Source organism: Apteryx rowi, unplaced genomic scaffold (assembly GCF_003343035.1).
Source record: "Apteryx rowi isolate R43461 unplaced genomic scaffold, aptRow1 scaffold_37, whole genome shotgun sequence".
Lineage (NCBI taxonomy): Eukaryota > Metazoa > Chordata > Aves > Apterygiformes > Apterygidae > Apteryx > Apteryx rowi.
In genome coordinates, this window is record NW_020450196.1 from 2,687,701 (window position 1) to 2,708,228 (window position 20,528).

General features: G+C 34.9%; 1 protein-coding gene across 6 annotated transcripts in view; it reads left to right on the forward strand.

Annotated features, from left to right (window-relative positions):
- DENND4C (DENN domain containing 4C) overlaps positions 1–20,528 on the forward strand; it is a 71,187-nt gene that overhangs the window by 22,130 nt on the left and 28,529 nt on the right. For 3 of the 6 annotated variants that reach the window (XM_026073502.1, XM_026073507.1, XM_026073503.1), the window contains exons 3-11: positions 7,387–7,639; positions 8,517–8,586; positions 9,838–10,007; positions 11,568–11,809; positions 12,634–12,700; positions 13,337–13,395; positions 14,681–14,885; positions 15,261–15,436; positions 18,637–18,737. In XM_026073502.1, the coding sequence (XP_025929287.1) occupies positions 7,387–7,639; positions 8,517–8,586; positions 9,838–10,007; positions 11,568–11,809; positions 12,634–12,700; positions 13,337–13,395; positions 14,681–14,885; positions 15,261–15,436; positions 18,637–18,737 (1,343 nt within the window). The remainder of the gene's footprint in view (positions 1–7,386; positions 7,640–8,516; positions 8,587–9,837; positions 10,008–11,567; positions 11,810–12,633; positions 12,701–13,336; positions 13,396–14,680; positions 14,886–15,260; positions 15,437–18,636; positions 18,738–20,528) is intronic. The other 3 variants (XM_026073504.1, XM_026073506.1, XM_026073508.1) reach the window with 1 other exon arrangement.

The following is a 20,528-nucleotide window of genomic DNA, read 5'->3' on the forward strand; positions in this document are numbered from 1 at the left end:
AGAAATGAAGTGCAGTTTTAGGAAAGTCAAGAAGAAATGGCACTAAATTAAGAAGTGGTGTAGTGGAAACCCAAAAATACAACATTTGATCTGAATCAGAAGACAAAAAGGGTTACTTCATGCAATGCATTTTAATGCTTAATGTGAAAGGTACCACTTGATAATGGAAGGACATTGAATCAAAGTGCTTAAAGTTTATCCGTCTACCTACAGTCTTGTAGTCTGCCTTACTGTCAGATCAGCAAATTTGTGAGGTTGCTTAAAAATTCTGACATGATTGGCTACAAACCCTGGATTGTGTAGGCTCTTGGCAACTCTGATGGTACTTGTATTTCATAAACCACAGCTTTTTGATGTCTGAAGCTTAAGTTTCTACAGAGTTCTTAATACTGTATTTAAATACTTAAATATATTTTGCTCTGTTACATCACTGATGTCTACGGGACTTGTAAATGTTTTTGAAATTAGTTAACATTTGATCTCTTGATTACATGCAAAAACTCCTAGGGGCTATATTCTCGTAACCAGTAAATCGAAACTATTTCATCATTCTCCAGAAATATTTGTAAAGTCTTTTTGCTGAAGCCTAAGACAGACTATGTTTAAGTCAGTAAACTGTTTTATTTATGTGGATTCAGAACTGATTTTTAGAGTGAAAAAAATCTGGTTATTATTGGTCTCAGACACTTATTTTAAAAGAAGATTGGTGTTTCAGAGTTAATGCTTACTTTGGAAAGTATATGAGGTTGCTGCTTTTTAACTTCTAAAGGTTGAAGAGATGAATTTTAAGATTCAAGGTTGCAATACAAGGGAAACATTTTCACTCTGAAATTTGTTAATTCTCAGCTCTGAAATCCAGTAAGTAAGAAGTCTTTCCCTTGTTTTCTTGGTGTCGGCTTATCTGGCATATGTGCTCAGCTGCAAGCTGGTGCTCCTATATAGGGTGTTATATGAGCAAAGTAAATTTTGGGAACCTCTGTGACTCTGTAAATAATGTTTTGGAGGTAGACAATTTAATAAACTTAGGTGCTTATTAAAGTCAGATGAATATGTTTGAAGATTTGTTATCAATAGATTAATGTATTGAAAATGGGAGAATTTAGGCTGGTAAACTGCAGGGAAGACAAATTTCAGAATGGAACTATCTGAACTGTGTGGTTGGGCATTATAAGTGCTTGAAGTTCAGTGCTTAATAAATGTAGGTAGGCAGAGAAACTGGACAGAGAAACTCTGAACTAATTTTATGACTTTTAAGATACTGAGTTTATTGTAAGTATTCAAGGACCAATATTGAAAAGTCCCCCAAGATCTTAAGGTGGTGAATGTTGTACTCTATACTACTGGATTCTTGAGGTAATGTTCAATTTATGATAACCCATGCAGTACTATTGTATTGGATTGTCTGAATTGCTACATACAGCACTGCTGCTGCTCTCATTTGGGAAAGTACATTGCAGAATTCTGTGGGGGAGAATCAGAAAAAGACAATGGATGTTGAGTGAGGGGAACTGCTACAGTGGTGATAAATTAAGAATGTGCATGGTTTTCCTTATTTAATATATAAATAAGTAATAAAGTGGGACTGGAGACATAAATATATTTGTATCTATATCTAGGCTATACAAAAACTAGTTAATTTCATTTTTAAGTTTAAGCATGTCAAGCATAATGCCAGAATGGTAGTTGCATATATGCTCTGCAATTGACCTCCACTTTATCAATGCTAACTTAAAAGTAGAGTCTAGCTGGGGAAAAACTAGTAGTGAAAGTAGTAATGAAATTAGTTACATAAGATCTGTGCATTAAGGGTAGGTTCAAGTTGTATAATAAACCTGGTATAGCTCATAGCTTGATTGTCTAAATTATTTTCTGATAATCTCCAGTAATCTCCTGTGTTTTTAAAATAGTCTTCTTCTATGTGTGTGATTGACACTGCAAGATGAGAAAATTGTTATAATGGGATCTGAACTTGTGCAATTGCAGTATACAGTTATTTTTGAATTATATGACAAACTTCAGTAAGTTTCAGCAGGAGGAAAAAGTTCTAAAGCAGGATGAATCCTAAAAGTATATGCTGAAATCTGCTGGTTTATGGAAGGGTCTTTGCCAGCACATATTTGTTTTCATGTCCATCACAGTTTTAGGAATTTCAGTGCTTGGATTGTTTTCATAGGGAACAGTAGATCCTGCTGTGCAGCAAAATAGGAAAATAGTAGACTGACTAAAAGCTTTCATGACAGATGCACTTTTTTAAAATATTGGTGAAAAGTATGGTATTTGGCAAGTAGCATGCATTTTATATTTGTTTTACACAGAAAAATTTAGTTCAGATGTCACACTCAACAAATCATAGCAGGCTTTTCTCTTTGAGCAGTGATGCATATGAACATTTTCCCCCTGCTGTTCCTGTTGTTTAGAAGCTACATGCAAAAGATGGTTAGAGCAAATTTTTGTGAGTTTCAGTATGATCAAATGAAAGTGGAGTTGAGGCAAGAGATGTAGTATATGTCAAGTGTCTAGTCTGAAAGCAAATTTATACTATTCTCTTTTTTTAAATAAAGAACCGTATGTGAAAGAATATTTTATTCTTATTGTAAAAAAAACCATTGCTAAGTCAGCTCACATGCTAGGTGGACATAGTAAATAAAGGAAGAGTATATACTCTGAAATGGTCTAATCCGTAATCTTGTGTCCAGCTTGTTAAGATGTATCTAAAACTTAGTTATCTTGCAGTCTTAGCATTCAAATGATTATTGATAAATATGTGTGTGTATATATACCTCTTTCAGGGCTATTTCAAGGTAAATTGATTAAACGATTTTTTTTAAAACAAGAGGGTTTTTGGAGGGAGTGGAGATGGAGTTGTGCTCCTGCTTTACTGATTATTTTCTTTTGTTGTTTTCCTTGTATTCTCTATTTCTGTGTCCTCCATTCTTTCCCTCCCCACCTTCCGATTCTACTTGTTCTTAAGTTCAAGTGTCTGTAAACTGCTAGAGTGACTTCCTGCTGCAGGTCCTCACTTGCATACAGTTGGGCCATGCGCCAAGCTTCTGGGTATTGCATTTGCTGTGGCATGCAATTTGCAAATTTCTAAAGGCTGTATCACCTGTATTTGTACTTGTAATGAGAGTGGGTGCTTGCTCTTTTTACTTGGGAGAATAAAGATTTGATCCTCGGATGAGAGCTCTCTAAACTCCTTTACCTATGTGTAGCTGTGAAATTCAGTATCTTAAGTTTACAGGTCTGTAAATAATTTATTTACCAGTCATTGTACTACATCCTTTCCAAATATTTTTCCTAACATTCCAGAAATAGGGGGGAACTGAGATTTGAGACTTGTTTTGGTTTAGGTACAACGTGACTCTGAAACAAAATCTTACCTTCTGTTGTTTTGTTTTGTTTTTTTTTTTYCCTCCACTTCAGTTATGAATATAGAAGAGTGATTTATAACACTTTCTATAGTAAGGATCGAGCTGGGGGAGGTAGGTTGCATGTGTAGGAAAGAATACTAGACTTCTTGCCTGAAGCAGAGGTTCTTTTATTACTGAGTAATGCAAACGTTACTTAACTTTCCTTGTGCAAATAAGGAAATACTGACTTTCTTAAGTAGGATGGAATTTTTGGTTCGTGATTCTGTGCCAGGGGCCCATATCATTCAGCATACCAGTTTTCTGAAAGTATCTGCAGGAGTACTGAACTCAAAATGAACTCAAATTTTGGGGAGCAAAGGGAAACTGGAAGATATTCTCAATAGCCAGCATCTTCCATGGTGCCCTAAAACTCACTTATGTGACGATGGCAGTAGCATTTGAAACAGCTGAGGATGATAATGAGAAAACTAGTCAACGGTATGTTTAGATAAATAATAATAGTGGTGGTAGTAGACATAACGTACCTAGATCCTCTCCCTCTGCTTGAGCCCATGTTTCTGCTTTCCCCTACTGCCTATAGTGTTGTGTATTTATATCCCTAAAATGACTTGTTTTGGCTTATAGATAAATTTATCTCTGTGAAAATAATATTTTATATATTTTATGCATTGTAAAACCAAATTTTACAGCTATGAATATGTAATTCATTTTCAGTTAAACCCTGAAGTATTACATATTTTACAAATGGTGAGACTGAGCCACAACATATGTCAATTATGAGAAAAAACTTCTTCACTGTGAGGGTGACAGAGCACTGGAACAGGTTGCCCAGAGAGGTTGTGGAGTCTCCTTCTCTGGAGATATTCAAAACCCACCCGGACGCAATCCTGTGCAATGTGCTCTAGGTGACCCTGCTTGAGCAGTGGGGTTGGACTAGATGATCTCCAGAGGTCCCTTCCAACCTCAACCATTCTGTGATTCTGTATTTATTTTAGCTCCTTTATTATCTAATATTTGCATACTGCCTTCTCTTTCTTAAATGAGATAGGAAGAGTTGTTGTAAAGAGTTATTACGTATAAGGATTGTAAAAGGCAGAAATCTAGCTGGAAATAGGGGAGGGATCAAACTGGAGAGCAGGCCCATGCTATGCAATGTTGCAACAGTCTGCCTATTTTGAAATGGTTTCCAGAAGCTGAGTCAAAAATCTCARTGTAAAGAAAACTCTACATCTGCAAGAAGGCAGCATTTATCTTCTAAATACTGTTATTTGATTTATTGAGGCATACCTTTAAATGCAGTAAAACTGGTCATGATGGAATTTACACGTACAATGTGAAACACCCTTGTGAAGAGATGTTAGAGTTCTTAGTCTTGCTTGGAAAGAAAGGGCCTAACATCTGGAAGAAACTGTAGGTTGTGTTTTTCTTGAGATGAAACTTCACTGAAGTTGCTAGCATATGTGGTGAATGAGATGTATTTAGGATCAAGGCCAAGATATAAACTTAGCAGCAGGAAGCAAGTCTTATCCTGATTATTACTAATGAATCTGAAGGTAGACATTGAGAAGTTGAAACAAGTAGGAGCAAACTCTTCTCAGGAAGGAATTTGTTTATACAGGGTGTCAAGTTAAATATTTCACGTATCGGTTCTTAATGTTTTGACCTGAATCACTAAAATCATTGTTTATTTTGAATGATCTATTGGTGGGGTTTTTTTGCTTGTTTGCTTTCTTAATATCATCAATTTGTATGAAGTCAGGAAATGGTTTGTTTTTAATAATACTTCTGCTGTTATATGTGTGGGGATGGCAGGTTTGGGGGTTCTTTTTGCTTTTGAGGGGACGCTATTGTTGCAGTCTTGAAAACTGGTCAGCCCCTTACCTCTTAGAAGTATTTGCACAACTAAATTTCTTGAATCTTCAAATATCTTTCTGGGAATACTTACAAACCTATAAAATTGAACTGCTGGAATTAACTGATGATAATATTTATAATTAGGTATTTATAAACTGTATAAATACAGTTTTCCCTCTCAAAAGCTGTCAGTTGAAAAATATTTCTGAAATAAATTTAAATTTGTACTTTAAAAAAAATTAATTAAAATGAGTAGCATTGAAATAACATTGAATTGAAAATAAAGCTTCCACTGGAGACTGATCTGTTAATGTTCCGTTCTGATTATTATAAGGCAATGATGTGAAGAGTTTATGTAAAATCTTTATGCTGATGCCTGAATGAAGGTGGCCTGACAGTTGCTGCTGCTCTTTGTTTTTTTGCTTTTTTTAACTTTATGAAATAGATAACAAAATAAGGAGAGCAGAATATAAGTTTTTTTTCCATAAGAATATTTGGCTTAGAGTGTACTTTCTGTAGCAACACTTGTATTATGCTGTTTTGAACACCATAATCACCCTCTGATTTAAATTTAGCAAGAGCGTGATGATCAGACTCTACAAACTGAAACAATTATTGAAAGCTAGAATATTGTCTTCCAAGAACAAGCTGAATTWATTTATATGACAGCCTGATAGCTACTTCAGTATAATTCCAACTCATGCAATTTCTTTGCTTTATTAAAGTATTCCAGGATTGTATTTGACATGTGTCCAAAATATTGTCACAAGTGATTCATGTTTGTTCTTGGGAATCAGAATAAACAGTAATTTGTATATTCTAGTTTGAAAAATGGATGGTAGTCTTTTTAGGAATTTTGAAAGCTTCATAGTATATTGTTCTGAAAGTTCTGAGAATCACTGGGTCTGGAAAAAGTCTGTTTTAGCTTATATATGTGAAATTTTCAAATACGTGCTTACTAGTAATCTGTAGCATATTTAGCCCAGGATGGTTTGGAACAGTTATCCACATTTTCTCTGCTTATTTTTTATTTTAAAGCAAAGTTGTGAACCATAGGTTGGAAGCTGCAGACCAGAATCATTGAAAAAGTAAATAAATAAAAATATTAATGTATTACCTTTTTCCTAAATTTTGTCTTGCACTGTAAAGCTGTAAACTCATCTGAAAGTGGCAAGTATTGTGTACATACTCTGGAGAGTCAAGTAAATGGAATCATTGCTTATTCGGGTGTGGAAAGAAAGGTAAAGCCTGGCCTATTGTAAGATATGTGTGTTAAAATTATGCGCTGGTGTATAGTTTGACTTCCATACTTGTTGTCATGGTCCCGTCCTAATGAAAATATGTGTGGGAAGATTGGGTGCAAAGGTATGCCTTGTTTAAGTGCAGTGAAGGATCTTTCTTGTTTTTTTGCTAAGAATACAATGATCTAAGCAGCAATTTAGAAGAACAAACCATGGAATTTAGATGGCTAAGGAAACATACAAACAGTGTGAATATATTTGCCATACAGGGCGGTAAGATATCTTCTGCTTTCAAAGACTACAGTCAACGTAGTTATTGTTTCTGTCCTTTTTGTGGAATGGATCACTATTTTTATATTTGTATATTTTTTAATCTGTCTTTTTTTCCTTAAGAACTGTTATCTAAACTATGAATATAAATCTTCACTGATTTGTTTCTCCAAAAATTGATCCAGGGAGTCTTCTGTTGTTCTCTCCCCAAAATTTCATTTTAAAAAGTAAGCTTGAAATGATTTTAGTGATGAAAACAATTTATAAGATGTATCCAGGTATAATGTGGGCACGCAATTTAAAACTTCTTTTAAATTTATAGTGCAGCATTTCTGCTAATCCAATAGCTGTATATTTATTTATGTGGCTTGATTTTTCTTTTTTCATAGTTATGATTTTTTTTCCCTGGAGATTCTTTATTTAGCATATATAAATACCTTAAAGTTTCTTTGCTTCATGGACCTGAGCAAGGACAAAATCTAAAATGCACTTTAGAATGGTGTGGTGACAGCATGCAAAGCCAGTGGCTACTAGATAGACAATTTCTGTGAATTTGCCCAAGTAACTTTATATATAAAATTGAATGTGCATAATATGTGGGTGTCTTTTTCTTTTCTTTTCTTTTTTTTTTCCCTCCCTCCTATCTGCAGAGTTCTATATGAAGGGAAGGAACGTATCATTTCAGGCTGCGAAGTGATTCAGGCTACTCCTTATGGTCGTTGTGCCAATGTTAACAATAGTTCAGCTTCTTCTCAACGGATCTTTATCACTTATCGAAGGGCTCCTTCAGTACGACCTCAAAATTCATTGGCAGTGACGGATATCTGTGTTATTGTTACCAGCAAAGGAGAAACCCCTCCTCATACATTCTGCAAAGTTGATAAGAATTTAAATTGCGGCATGGTGAGAATTTAAGTTTGTCTTTTTGTTTTGGGGGGGAAAAAAACCAAAGCAGTAGCTCTTTGAACTTGCTGGCTCTGTTATGACTGCATTCTACTGCTGTATCATAACTCTTTCATTTCATATACCATGTGAGAGACTTTAGTTTTGTAGTTCTTCTTCTGATTTTTCCTTAGGTGCTGTGAAGTATTTATTCAAACTGATTACTCCGTTTATCAGTTTGCATATTCATGCATAGTTCCTCTTTAGAAGTAGTGCAAAGGATTTTCCTTTTTTGTTTCTTAAAGTGCGGACACTCAGTATGAATCACACTTATTTTTTCTTTGTTAAAGCTTATGTTACTAAGAAGTGAAAGAACAGTAATTGGTGCTTACAGTCTGTTCTTGTACTCTTTTTTTTTTTCAGTCACTTTGTTTTTTAGTCCAATTTTAGTTTTCTGAGGCTGAAGCATGTGATTCTTCTTCAAATGATAAAATGTGATTAGACAAACTGCCAAAACACTGTGTAACTCATTTCATAGAAATGCCATAAAAGCTTCTAGTGAAAACGTTTAGAATTTCACTCCCATTGATGAGATTCCCATTAGAATCTGATTTTTAAATAGCCAAAAAATTAGAAATGTGAAAGTTGCAAATAATCTGTTTCACTTTTCCTGTTCTTAGGTTGGAATAAGCCAAAGAATGGCATGGTGGTAGTGATTACTTTATGTAAATCCGTAATCTCAAAGGTGACCAGCCAACCAGTAATTTTATTCTTTAACATTTCGTATTTAAATGTCTGTTTTGTTTGAAAGTAACAGTACATTCAAATGCTTATACCTGATTTCTCTGCTGCCTGTTGTAATCTTTGTTCTCCCTAAGGTGATATTTGTGTCTTACAGTGGGGTTCCAGTGTATACCTTTGTTATAAGAAGTCTGTGCCAGCTTCTAACTCTCTAGCGTATAAAGCTGGTAAGTAATTTTAGAAGTGGACTGTGTAAACATGCTAACAGAAACATTTAAATGGTTTGATGAAATCAAATAATTAAAAAAGCTTAAGTGCTGTCTGTCAAAATTATATTTCTAGAGCATGTCAGTTGAAATCAACACCTGTAATGCCTTCTTTGCTTCCCCGGCTTTTTCTTTGGAAATAAAAATAAGCAAGGAACAGCACTGCTCTATATTAATTTAGTTCATATCATGACAGATTTGGTAGTTTAGAAGCTTTAGCAGAAAGCTTAGCAAGCATCTGAGATGTAACAAAAGATTTCATATCTCATCTCTTGTGTTGGTGATGATGGAAAAGAAGGAATAATTGAAAACTGCAGACAACCTTATTCATATTTACTTTTATGTCTCACAACTAATCCAACATCTTGCATTTAATTTGAAAGTTAAATATATTCCTTCTTTTCTGTTCCACATCTATTTGCTTGTTGCTTTAGTAAAGTGAAGAACATTCCAAACAATGAATGACAGGAAAATCCTCTCTTTTAAATCTCATTTTTATAATTTAATTTAAATTTAATTTAATGCATTGCCAGAGATTTTTTTTTTCCAAAGAAGTCCAAGAAAAAAACTTTCAGTAGTTGTTTCTAATAAGTGTTAAACCTAAGAAATTCCTTTGAGGAATAAACTACCAAGTAGAAGTGGAAGTCAGAGAAAACAAAGTCACTGTATCATAAAATAACTAAATGAGCAACAATAGTAAGCTGATTCTTTTGTGCATACTTTCTAGCAGGTGGAGTTAGATATACTTCTGAAAACCTAATAAATAGTTGCTAATACAGAACACATCAACTGATTAGCAGAAAATGTGGTCAGCTAGTTCATAAGGTCTTGCTGCTATTGCTATAGTAGATATATTATCACTTTCTTCCTAGAATTTCTTTGTAATATAATCCCCTTAAATGGCACATTTAAGTAGCCCAGGTGATTCCCAACTGGGTTAAAGTCAAAATCTTCACTACTTAGTTTTTACAATCTACTGTTACTTAAGCAGTTACCAAAAGGGAGACTCTCAGTTTAAAACTTCCAAATGATCATTTGGATAATTTAGCCTTACTGTTAAATGAGAGACTTTTTTCTTCTGCAGATGTAATCTAAAGCCTATTATATCCAGCTAAGCCGTAGATTTTGGTGTACAGTGTGGAAAATATATTGCTTACGTTATTTAGGGCTGGCAGATCAAATGCACTTACTCTTCCTCCTCCTGTTTCCAAGGCCTAATTTTCAGATATCCTCAGGAGAACTATGAGTCATTCCCATTGTCAGATTCTGTACCTCTCTTCTGCCTTCCTATGGGAGCTACTATTGAATGCTGGGACCCACAAACCAAATATCCACTACCAGTATTCTCAACATTTGTACTGACTTGTTCTTCTGCAGAAAAGGTATGGCTGCACACAGTGAACTTGTATTTTAATTGAAATGGCTGATACAGAGTAAAATGGACATTTTCTTTCATATTTGAGAAATACTACAAAAGAAATTGTTAAATACCTCCCTTATAAAAGTATACCTTGCCTTCCTATAAGACAAATGTAAGCCCAAACAAGAAATAACTGGAAGAGTTTGTAGTGGTTAGTCCCACAGAAGTAGACCAAAGTCACAGAGCCAGAATTTCCCTGTTCTTTCAAGCAAGAAGTTCCTAGCAGTGGAAAAGGAGTTTACCTGGTAAGGGGATRTTTGGTTACCATGTGTATTAATAGTGTTTAAGTTCTTATTGATTTCCCATTATTATCATAAAAGACTCTTCTGTGTGGGTCTATGTAAATGGGCTGTATAGATGTGAATAGGGAAATAGTCACCAGAAAACAGCTAGGCAGAGAGGAAAAGTGTGTGCTGAATGGTAGCATCTGAAAGGCTCCCAAGATCTTACGAGCACCAGAGACTAGTAATTCAGTTGTTTGCATGAATCGATAAACTCAGAACACCAGGGGTCTGCCTAATCTGTACCAGGCCACCAGCATGCATTGGCACCAGCAATGTGTAGCATGACTTGGCCCACATCCAAGAAGGTGGTGGCAGCTATACACAAAGACTGCAGGTTTATAGATGCACCTGATGAAACAAGGGAGCACTTGTTTGATATCGGTCTCCCAGCTGTTGCTTCAACCCAGCAACAACTATAGGTGTATATGTGAACTGCGTGAGGGAGTAAGCGAATGTAATGCGTGATTAGTTATTTGCTATTAATAATAACAGTTTGACTCTATTAATGATAATAGCTTAAATTATAAAAGGTATGTTAATAAATATTGGTTGTGATCTGTCTTTTGCTCTCTCTGGATCCCCTGTTAGGGAAATTTACACACTTAACCATTTCCAAGCAAGAAGCAAAAGCATTTTGCCATGATATTAGTACTGATTTAACAAGGATGAATGCAGTACCTGCCAGGGTTTTTTTCTGAAAGAACATATGTTGTGGTATACATCTCCCCCTCTTCCTCCTTTTGCTAAGCTTGCCAAGATAATTCAGTTAATTATGAAAATCTGACAAATAAGGAGGGAATGTTAGAAAAGATTGGAACCTATTTAATTTTATAAAATAAATAAACTCAAAGCTAAAATAAATTTTCTTGTTTAGTTTGGTAATACAGAAATATTATTGAACATAAGCATTTCCTGACATGATTTGATTTGTAACAGTCAATATATAGGGTCCTGTCATAACGTGAGGTTTGGTTCTTCTCTTTTCCTTTTACTGTGTATCAATGTTTTGTTGAGGAAAGTGCTGTGAAAAGAGGAAGAGAGGCACAAGAGATCAAAAGATTTTACATTTCTTTTATAAAAGTACTTTATTTATGAGTGTTACATAAATAGAAAGTAGCTTCAGGAGCTGCCAACAGAAGCATTATAGTACACCAAAGGCTTAAGTCTGCTTCAAAAATGCTAACCCAACCTTCTTTTTAGTAGTAGATCTACTCAGCTGTTTTTCTTCATCTTTTTAGGTTTATGGTGCTGCTATTCAGTTTTATGAGCCTTATCCCCGGGAACTGCTAACGGAAAAGCAACAATTGCAGCTAGGTCTCCTGACAGCTGTAGAGAGGAAAGTGGTTACTTCCAAGTCCATCAATTCTAACAAGTGTATCTGCCTTCTTTCACACTGGCCTTTCTTTGAAGCATTTCGAAAGTTTCTTATGTTCATCTACAAACTCTCTGTCTCTGGACCTCATCCTCTTCCCATTGAAAAGTATGTAAACCATTTTTCAAATTTATGTGTGCAGACAGTTGTATCAGTTCAAAGTGAGGTGATTTATACACACGGCACTTACTTAGCTGATGCTTGCTCCATGCTTTTGCTTTTAGCGTATACCTTATATTGTCCTGATAGAAGTAATTTTTACTTCCTTTTATGGGTGTTGGCTCTACAGTGCCAGAAAAATGAACTGGATTTTACCAGGGCTTTTCTGTTAGTTTGTCAAGCCTGCTTACCTTTTCTTTTACCCATGTCAGATAGAAAATGGCTGAGCTATAAGATCCATGCTAATGTTTGCAGTGCTGCATTTTAAATTATTAAATATAAGTTCAGGGACTTTGTGAATTAACAGTGACTATCTACTAGGTCTATTTCTAACCACGGAAACTAATGCAAATGGATTGTCAATATACATAACTTTATAGAGGATACTTTTATTGTATGGTGTCCTATAAGATCACTTAAATATGATACTGTCTTCAGGACAGCGTTAGAGTTTTGGAAGTGAAGTATATAGTTTCTTCATCAACAACTCTGTAGCATGGAGTTTGACTGCTTGGGATTTTAAATGGCCTGCCTAAATCCCAGTGCATTCTTATCTTCTGCTTACATACCTAAAGCTGCCAGTATTATATGTCACACTAAAAATAGGTGAGTGGAGCTATTTTGCTTTCAATTTGCATAAAAAGGCTACTAAACTTATAAAAATGGCAAATAAATCTCAGCAATATTTCTAGGACATGGTACCCTAGTAATTACAAAATGTGATTGGTGTCAGTCCCTTGTGCTGCTTTTCTAAGGTCTTTTCTTCTTTTCAGGCACATATCCCACTTTATGCACAATATACCTTTCCCTTCACCGCAAAGGCCGAGAATTCTTGTGCAGGTAAGGAAAACATCTTCTATGTTTAGTCATGATAGTGGAGGATCTTCTTTCTTAGTTTTGGAAGCCCGGGTTCTTCCTTTAGGCTTTTACTCAGCTTTAAAAATTCCTCTTCTGGGAGGGAAAAGGGAGGAGATGGATGCAAACTTGGGGTGAAAAAAAAAACAAAGAAAGACTTCAGATGGTACAACTGGCAGAATAATGCAACATGTGCTTTTGAAATCTCTATCATATATTACTCTCTCATTTTATAGGCAGCATTTGATTTACTMAGTGAGGGTTTTTTGTCTTTTTATCACTTGTTTACTTACTCCTGCAGGTCAAATGTTGCAGCCTCCTGGGGCATTGTCTCTAGTGATTCTCTGTTTAATCACCTAGCAGCAGTTACATGTCCAACACTGAGTCACAAACAGTTTCCTGTAACTTCTCAGAATCATTTCAGTGACTAACATAAGCTCTGTTGACCTAGTGAACAGAAGTGCCAAAGACTGTCTGTTTCATGTCTCTTGCATAACACTGTGACCCTCAGTCTGCCAAGCATTTTATTAGGTTATTTGAAAACACATTTAGATTGGAGTATTATACTGTATTAAATTTGGAATTGTCCTTATCAATCACTTACTATTTTATATTTTTCAGCTTTCTGCCCATGATGCATTAATATTGTCTCAGCCAGTTTCTACACCCTTGCCGTTAAGGTATCGTTATTTGTGTTTTAAATCTATACTGCTTGAGAAAATAAGAGGCTAATGGCAATGAGGCATTATTAGCTCTTATAAACAGAAAATTCAATATGTGTTTATAATGTTATATAGTGTGGCTCTTTTTGGTGCAGTCCTGTCCCTTATGAAAGGATAATATCACCAATTATTCTGAAATGAAGATGGTTTGCTAGGTTATTGTAGGAACAGTGAAGAGAGAAGCAGGCTATGGGGGAAAAAAATACATATTTGTGTGTGTTTGTGTGTGTGTGTGGCTTACTACACAGATTCCAAAAATACTTTTTTAAAAAAACATATAATAAAACAATTTAGTATCTTGTTTTTTCCCCTCTTCTGATCCAATGTTATGTCGAGCAGTTATGTGAAATGAAACAATGCATAACTGTGCAAACATCCTGGAAATCTAAAATGTACCTTAAAATTGATTATTGTGATTGAATGTTGATGCAGTCTTTGTGAATACTGCCTGCATCTTCTGGGCAAGAGCTCCCAATGTATGTGAAATGGTTTTGGTTTTTTTGTTTSTTTTTTTGTTTAAAGAAGAAAAAAGCATTCTCCCTTTTTATTTGATTTTTTTCTTTAAACATTGTCATATAATATTTATTTAAAAGAATCCCATGTTTAATCACATCTATTACGCAACCACCTAAGTGAAAAAGAGGAGCAAGCCACCAAATTTTTCCAATGGCAGTGTTGCATATGCCTGCTCTTACAGATTCCACTTGAATTCATAAATGTCTATGCAGTCCAAACAAATGAAATAGACACTAAATTGTAGGAATTAAATGTGTGTTGTATCAGAATGATGGACTGATTTTTGCCTGACTGTTATTAGAACTTGGTACTGTGATTCTAAGATTAAATGGATATTCTTGTTCTTGAGTTCTTGCCTGAAATAACCCCATCAAATGAAGCTACTACTGTCATTTTATGCTTGGGTTAGTCATTAACCAGTTAGATTGATGTTTTGCCATAGTAATAAAGTAGACATTGTGATGACAAGATGCCTGTTCCTTAGCCATAAACAACACATCTTAGCAGTAGCATAGTTGTGCTTCTTTAATTATGTTTTTTTAATTTAGTTGGTTTCTAGCAGTGGAATTCTTGCATGGGTAATTACTTATTAGCTAGATAAATATTTGATGTGTGGTAATGACATTAGCACTACTCAGCCAGTCAGTCCCCAACAGGTTTCAGAAACTCGATAGTAATGCTTCTTTTCTTTTTCTTTCTCTCTCTCTCTTTTTTTTTTTTTTTTAAGGTTTTTAATGTTTAAATCCTGTAACCTTCCCTTCTCTTTCCTCTCCTTTCCCCCCTTTAGTGGAGCAAACTTTAGCACTCTGCTCATGAATCTTGGACCGGAAAACTGTGCTACTCTATTACTTTTTGTATTACTAGAAGGCAAGATCCTCCTCCATTCTCTCAGACCAGCTGTGTTGACAGGAGTTGCTGAAGCTGTAGTAGCTGTAAGTACAAAGTGTTCTGTACAGCAGTGGAGGAAATCACTGCTAACTCTGTAATAACTGAATGCTGCTAGGCTTTCTTAAGTTAAAATTGACGCACTAAATAATCATTTTTCCAGCGCTGGCATTTAGTTGAAGTACCCTAGTATGTTTGTTATAATTTTTATAACTATTGGAATGATCAATATTTTTGAATAGATAATTAAGAAATGTGCTATATAAATAAGCAATCAGACTTGAAGACTGTTTCTTCTGACAATGTAGCAGGGCTCTTAGCAATTTTATTTCAGCCTTCTGTATGTACCTTCACTTGTTTTTTATGGTACAGCGTCCCTTGTCCTGTTTTAATATGTTGATTTCATTTAATTTTTCTTTCAGATGATATTTCCATTTCAGTGGCAATGTCCATACATCCCCCTCTGTCCTTTGTCTCTGGCCACTGTGCTGAGTGCACCTGTTCCATTTATTGTTGGAGTAGATTCACGATACTTTGATCTGTATGATCCACCACAGGATATTGTGTGCATTGACTTAGACACAAACATGGTGTACATGTAAGTTCTGTGGGTTTTTTATATTTATCTATGGTGGAGAGAATTGTTCAGATATAATTTTATTAGAACTGTTTTGTCTGATATAGTTTCGTTCCTGTCTATCCTCTGTCCTCTTTCTCTTTTCTAATGCTTCATAGCAAATTAAAATATATTAAGCCAAGAGTCAGCATTTAGGGCTGCCTGTAGAAACGTGATGCAGATGTTGCTCTAAATGTAACAATGGTAACTTTTTTTTTTTCAGTTCCAGTAATACTCTTTAGGGAAATAGGATATAATCTAGAAAAGAGAAAGAAGAGTGCATGTTCTATGCCACATGACTTCTCACATTTTCACCTTGCTCCACCACTTTTGAATTTGATTTACCTGACTCTGGTCAGTGAGTATTTGTGAATATTAAAGCTTCAGGACCCCTTAGGATAGCTTTTGATGCTGGCTTGCACTCAGGGCACCTTAAATCAGTGTTTTGTTTAGGAATGTTATAAAGAAATTCTTTTCACATACAAGAGCTGAATTCTTCATAAGATAAATTGGGCAAAGCTTTGTGTATTGACTGCAGTCAATCTAAAACATTTTCCCTAACTGTTAGTTTTTAATGGTTTTCTGAAATTGAAGGTGTTGCATTAACAGTTTCTTTGTGGCTTCTCAAAAAGAAGCAGATTCAGAGTTACTTTTTTCTGTAACATATTTAAATGACAGTGCAAATAATGGGTTTGAAAACAAGATGGTGTTTAATTTAGTAACTTGATGAAATCAAGTTTCATTTTTGGATTATTTAGATCATAAGTAGAAAGAGACGTCTAAGATATTTCAAGATGAGGATGAATGTCAGTAAATAAAGTGCATGTCTCTTCTCTGCGAAAGTATATGTCATATTGTGTCACTTTTTTTTTTTTTTTTTTTTTTAACTCTGGCTTGATTTTTCATTTTTACTCACTTGAGTTAGAATTAGTCATTTCATCTCTGGGTCAGTTGAATGCTTCCCTGCTTTTCATTGTGTCAAGAGGACCCTTCCTCTGATGCTCTATTGAAGCTTCCTTTAAATTACTGAAACAGCTGTTTTTATTAGGAGCATGAAAGGAAATAGTACACAGAGCATTTTGTTTATTTTTCATCTTGTTATTTTCTCCTTCCCTATGTCCTCATTAAAAAACACTGTAAAAAGCATTTTCATCAGTGTATTTCAAAGTATTATATCCCCAAAAGAATAATTTTAACAAGTGTTGTGAAAAGAAGAATGTATTGAAGAAAATTGAAGAAGGTAATTCATTTATATGAAGATATTCTTTTTAGTTAAAAATACCTGAATGTTTTTGTCATAAGTAGAATTGAAGTTGAAGAGTGGGTTTCAGAAAAATGATGTAGATAGGAACAGTAGGATATTTAATAGACAGAGGTGAATGCCAAGATTCTGTTGGAATGAGTCATTGAAAGACCAAGTATAAACCTTACTTGGATTGCTTACTGATTACTGAACTAAAATTCTTCTGGGGCTGGCCTCTTGTGAGGCATTCCACTAAAGATTTTAGAACCTTTTCCTTTGCTATCTTTAAAGTCCCCTCTACCCCCCAAACCAATCAGCTGATCTTTTTGGCTGTTGTTGCCCATCTTATATGGGCACTCATTTCTATCACTTATTTGACTTACAGAACAGTTGAATATCTGTAACTGTTGACATAAGTAAATATGACCTGTTGGTACTTGCATTATATGCAAATTTTTTTTAACTGCAAAATGGGGATATTTTTCTATCTTGTAAAATTTTTCTGTCTTATGTAAAATCAAATCTCCATAAAGCACTCTGTGTTGATGATAATGTAGAATTCTAAAGTATTACATTATTAGTGAGTGAAGACGTTCCATGCAGTTATGCTGCTGCAAAACTGAAGGATAACCAGTTCAGTATTTTCTAGTACATCAGTCTGTCTTTTGAGAGCAATTTTGCTAGTATCTTCTTTATGATAATCTGAAGCTTTATTTACTGCCAAAAAATGCTGAATGCCTTTTATTCATTCAGCATCTTCTTTAGTGTCTGTTGTTGGATGTTTTCAACTGTCTCCGTAAAAGTAACATTGAAAGCTGCTTAAGGAAAGTAACCTTTTTAGGGCACAGATTTGAGAGTTTGTTTTATTTTTATGGCAAGATTTTTCCTCTTGCGTTTTTGGAACAGTGCAGCTTATTCTTATGTTGTTTTTAGGCATACCATTATGGGAAGAGGGAAGGGAGAAGAAATCCTCAAGCACACTTTTTTTTTGTTTGTTTCAAACAGAAAAACTTCAGCTCACATCTTAAAGTTCTATGTCTATGCCAGTTTAGCAAATAACTGAATGAACATTTCACTATGAAGTGCRAAACAAGCAATGACAGTATTATCTTATATAGTGATAACTTATGTCTTGTGGCTAGTTCACTGTACTCTGTGCTACAGAAATTCTCTCCAGTCTTCCAGAAAAAGGCTTAAAGGTGTCAGGATATACTCCCAACCCTCTCGCTTTATATCAGTCTGCTAAGTAAGGTCTGGCATTGTACCCATTGTCTTGCTAACAAAGGTGAGCATCTGTTTAAGCCAATTTACTCCACTGCTTAATCAACTACATAATTCTCAAACTGAACTGAATTCCCAGTCTTCCTAATCCCTGCTAGCCTATTCTGGAAATGGAAACGGAGTTATCGTATGGCAGGCTGTAGTGTATCATATGACCATAAAGTTACCAGACTGGTTTTCTAAGATTTTACAGTAACTTAAGTTCATGTTGTTGTGTTCCAGACTGCCTTTATTTTGCATCAGTAGCAGTATGTCAAGTTTACAGTAGTATAAACCTTGCATGTTAATCACATATGGATTAGTGTGCTTAAATAATATTTGCAAGATTGATAAAAGATTTTAAGAGGGAAATTGGCCAAGTGAGACTCCAACCAAAAAGTCTAAATTAAGCCTAACTGCAAATCCTCCTTGTAGATTGGAGAAGGTTTGACTCATAATTCAGTTAAGACTTCTCCATATCTGAGGAAATTAAATTCTTCATTTCAGTTATGTTGCTTCATCTTTTGTTTTTGACAGAGGGGACAGTCGCAAGATTTATTTCCAATATAACTTCCTTTTTTAGTTAAGTTCTTCAAATAAAGTAATTAAGGCCAATGGAAGCTATTTTTTAGATCATGTATGGATTTTATATATCCTTTTTTCCTCCCCTGTATTTTAGATCAGATGATAAGAAGAGCACAAACTGGAAACAGTTTCCTAAGAAGCCATGTAAAAGTCTGCTCAGCACCTTAAAGAAACTGCACCCACAACTGGCAGCAGGTGAAATATATCAAAACAAACAAACAAAAAAACCAACAATAAAAAAAGGAGGGGTAAGAAGAGAAACTGCCTAGAGCAGGGAAAGCAAATATTCCAAGAAAACTACTAAATTTTCTGATAGACATCTACAACTCTTAAATAAAAATTAATGTATAAATGCATGGGTCTCTATCGTATATGGTATGGGGTTTTTTTGTTGTTTTTTTTCCCAGACTATTGTTTTCTTTGCTCTAACTTCTTCAAATTTGAGGTATATTTAGCTTTTTTAGCCATGGCTTATTTTTAAACTATATTTAAGCAAAGCTTCAGCTGAAACATGTTTTTGGACCTCGGCCTAAAACATTAAGTTACTGTCAAAAATAACAGAAGGAAGGAGGATGTGAGTGAGATAAGCTTGGTGCAGATACTGTTGAATAACTCAGATACTTGATTTTTTTTTTGTAGAAAAGTCAGTAAGTAGCTAAATTTTGACAAAGTACTTGGGGGAAAAACTCCAAACTAGTGATCTGGACAGGTAAGAGCAAAGTTGTAACTGCACTTAGCAGTTTTTCGGGTATTGCTCCTTTCAGTGAGCTCTAAGGTAAGTTGATAGACTCTAAGATAAGTTGGTTCAGAGTATGCTGGGTTGCATTGTTTTGGAAAAGGAGACAATGAAAGCTCGAATGTGTACAACAGATGCACAGTGTTTGTAAATTACAGAAACAAGAAAATGCAGTGTTTAGAAGGTAGATCCTCAATTTTTAATAATTTTTTTGCAAATAGCTGTTTAGTCTGTTGTTGGTTGTGTTGTTGGTTGTGTTGTTGGTTGTGTTGTTGGTTGTGTTGTTGGTTGTGTTGTTGGTTGTGTTGTTGGTTGTNTGTTGTTGGTTGTGTTGTTGGTTGTGTTGTTGGTTGTGTTGTTGGTTGTGTTGTTGGTTGTGTTGTTGGTTGTGTTGTTGGTTGTTTAATCTTTTATTTTATTTTGGTTCTACCTAATATGTAACTGCTGTAGACTGAGCTCCAAACTTTAACTTGAGCAGAACTAGTGGTGTCTATTAAAGAGTTTTTCTGTTTTGGCAGAATGTACAGTAAGTGAACCCTGCTGAGGAAAAATTCAAGAAGAAATTGTACAAATTTTGTTGTATGGATTAAAAGAAAAAGATTACTGTACTTTAGAAGATGGGTTCCTTAAAACTCAGGCTAAACAAATCTGGGATAAACAATCTTAGGTTAACTTTTTACTGGAATATCTCTGGGAACAATTTGAAATGGCTGTATGAGCATGAGAGGTTTTAGAGCTGTAGCAGAACAGCCCTCTGGGTTCTGCAGAGCTAAAGAAAGCTGTAAAATTTCATTTTCATAAAATGAAAAATCTGGAAATACAGTGTGCTCCAAGGTAAACTTTCAGCAGTACCTGCTACTGTTTTTTAAATACAGTGATACTGTGTGCATTTCAGCTTGTTGCAAGAGTGAACTGTGAATCTCATCTGCTTGTTTCAACCTTTTAGTACACAAAAATGTTGGAACTTCCTTTGGAAAATATTTTTAGGAACCTTTTTCTGGATGTGCAATTTCATGTAATGAGAACAGCGTTTGTGTGGATGTATTACTGAAAGATGACGTTCAGTTGATTATGTGATTAATATTAACTCAGCTGAGATCCTCTTCATATCTCATATCCCATAGGCCCAGACGGGCTAGGAAAACACATAATTAACCCTTGAGGGTTGCCTTTCATATAGTCTGGACCAACTGGAATGTAATCACAGAATAAGTAGAACTCTTGTTTCCGGTGTTTGTCACTTCTGAATG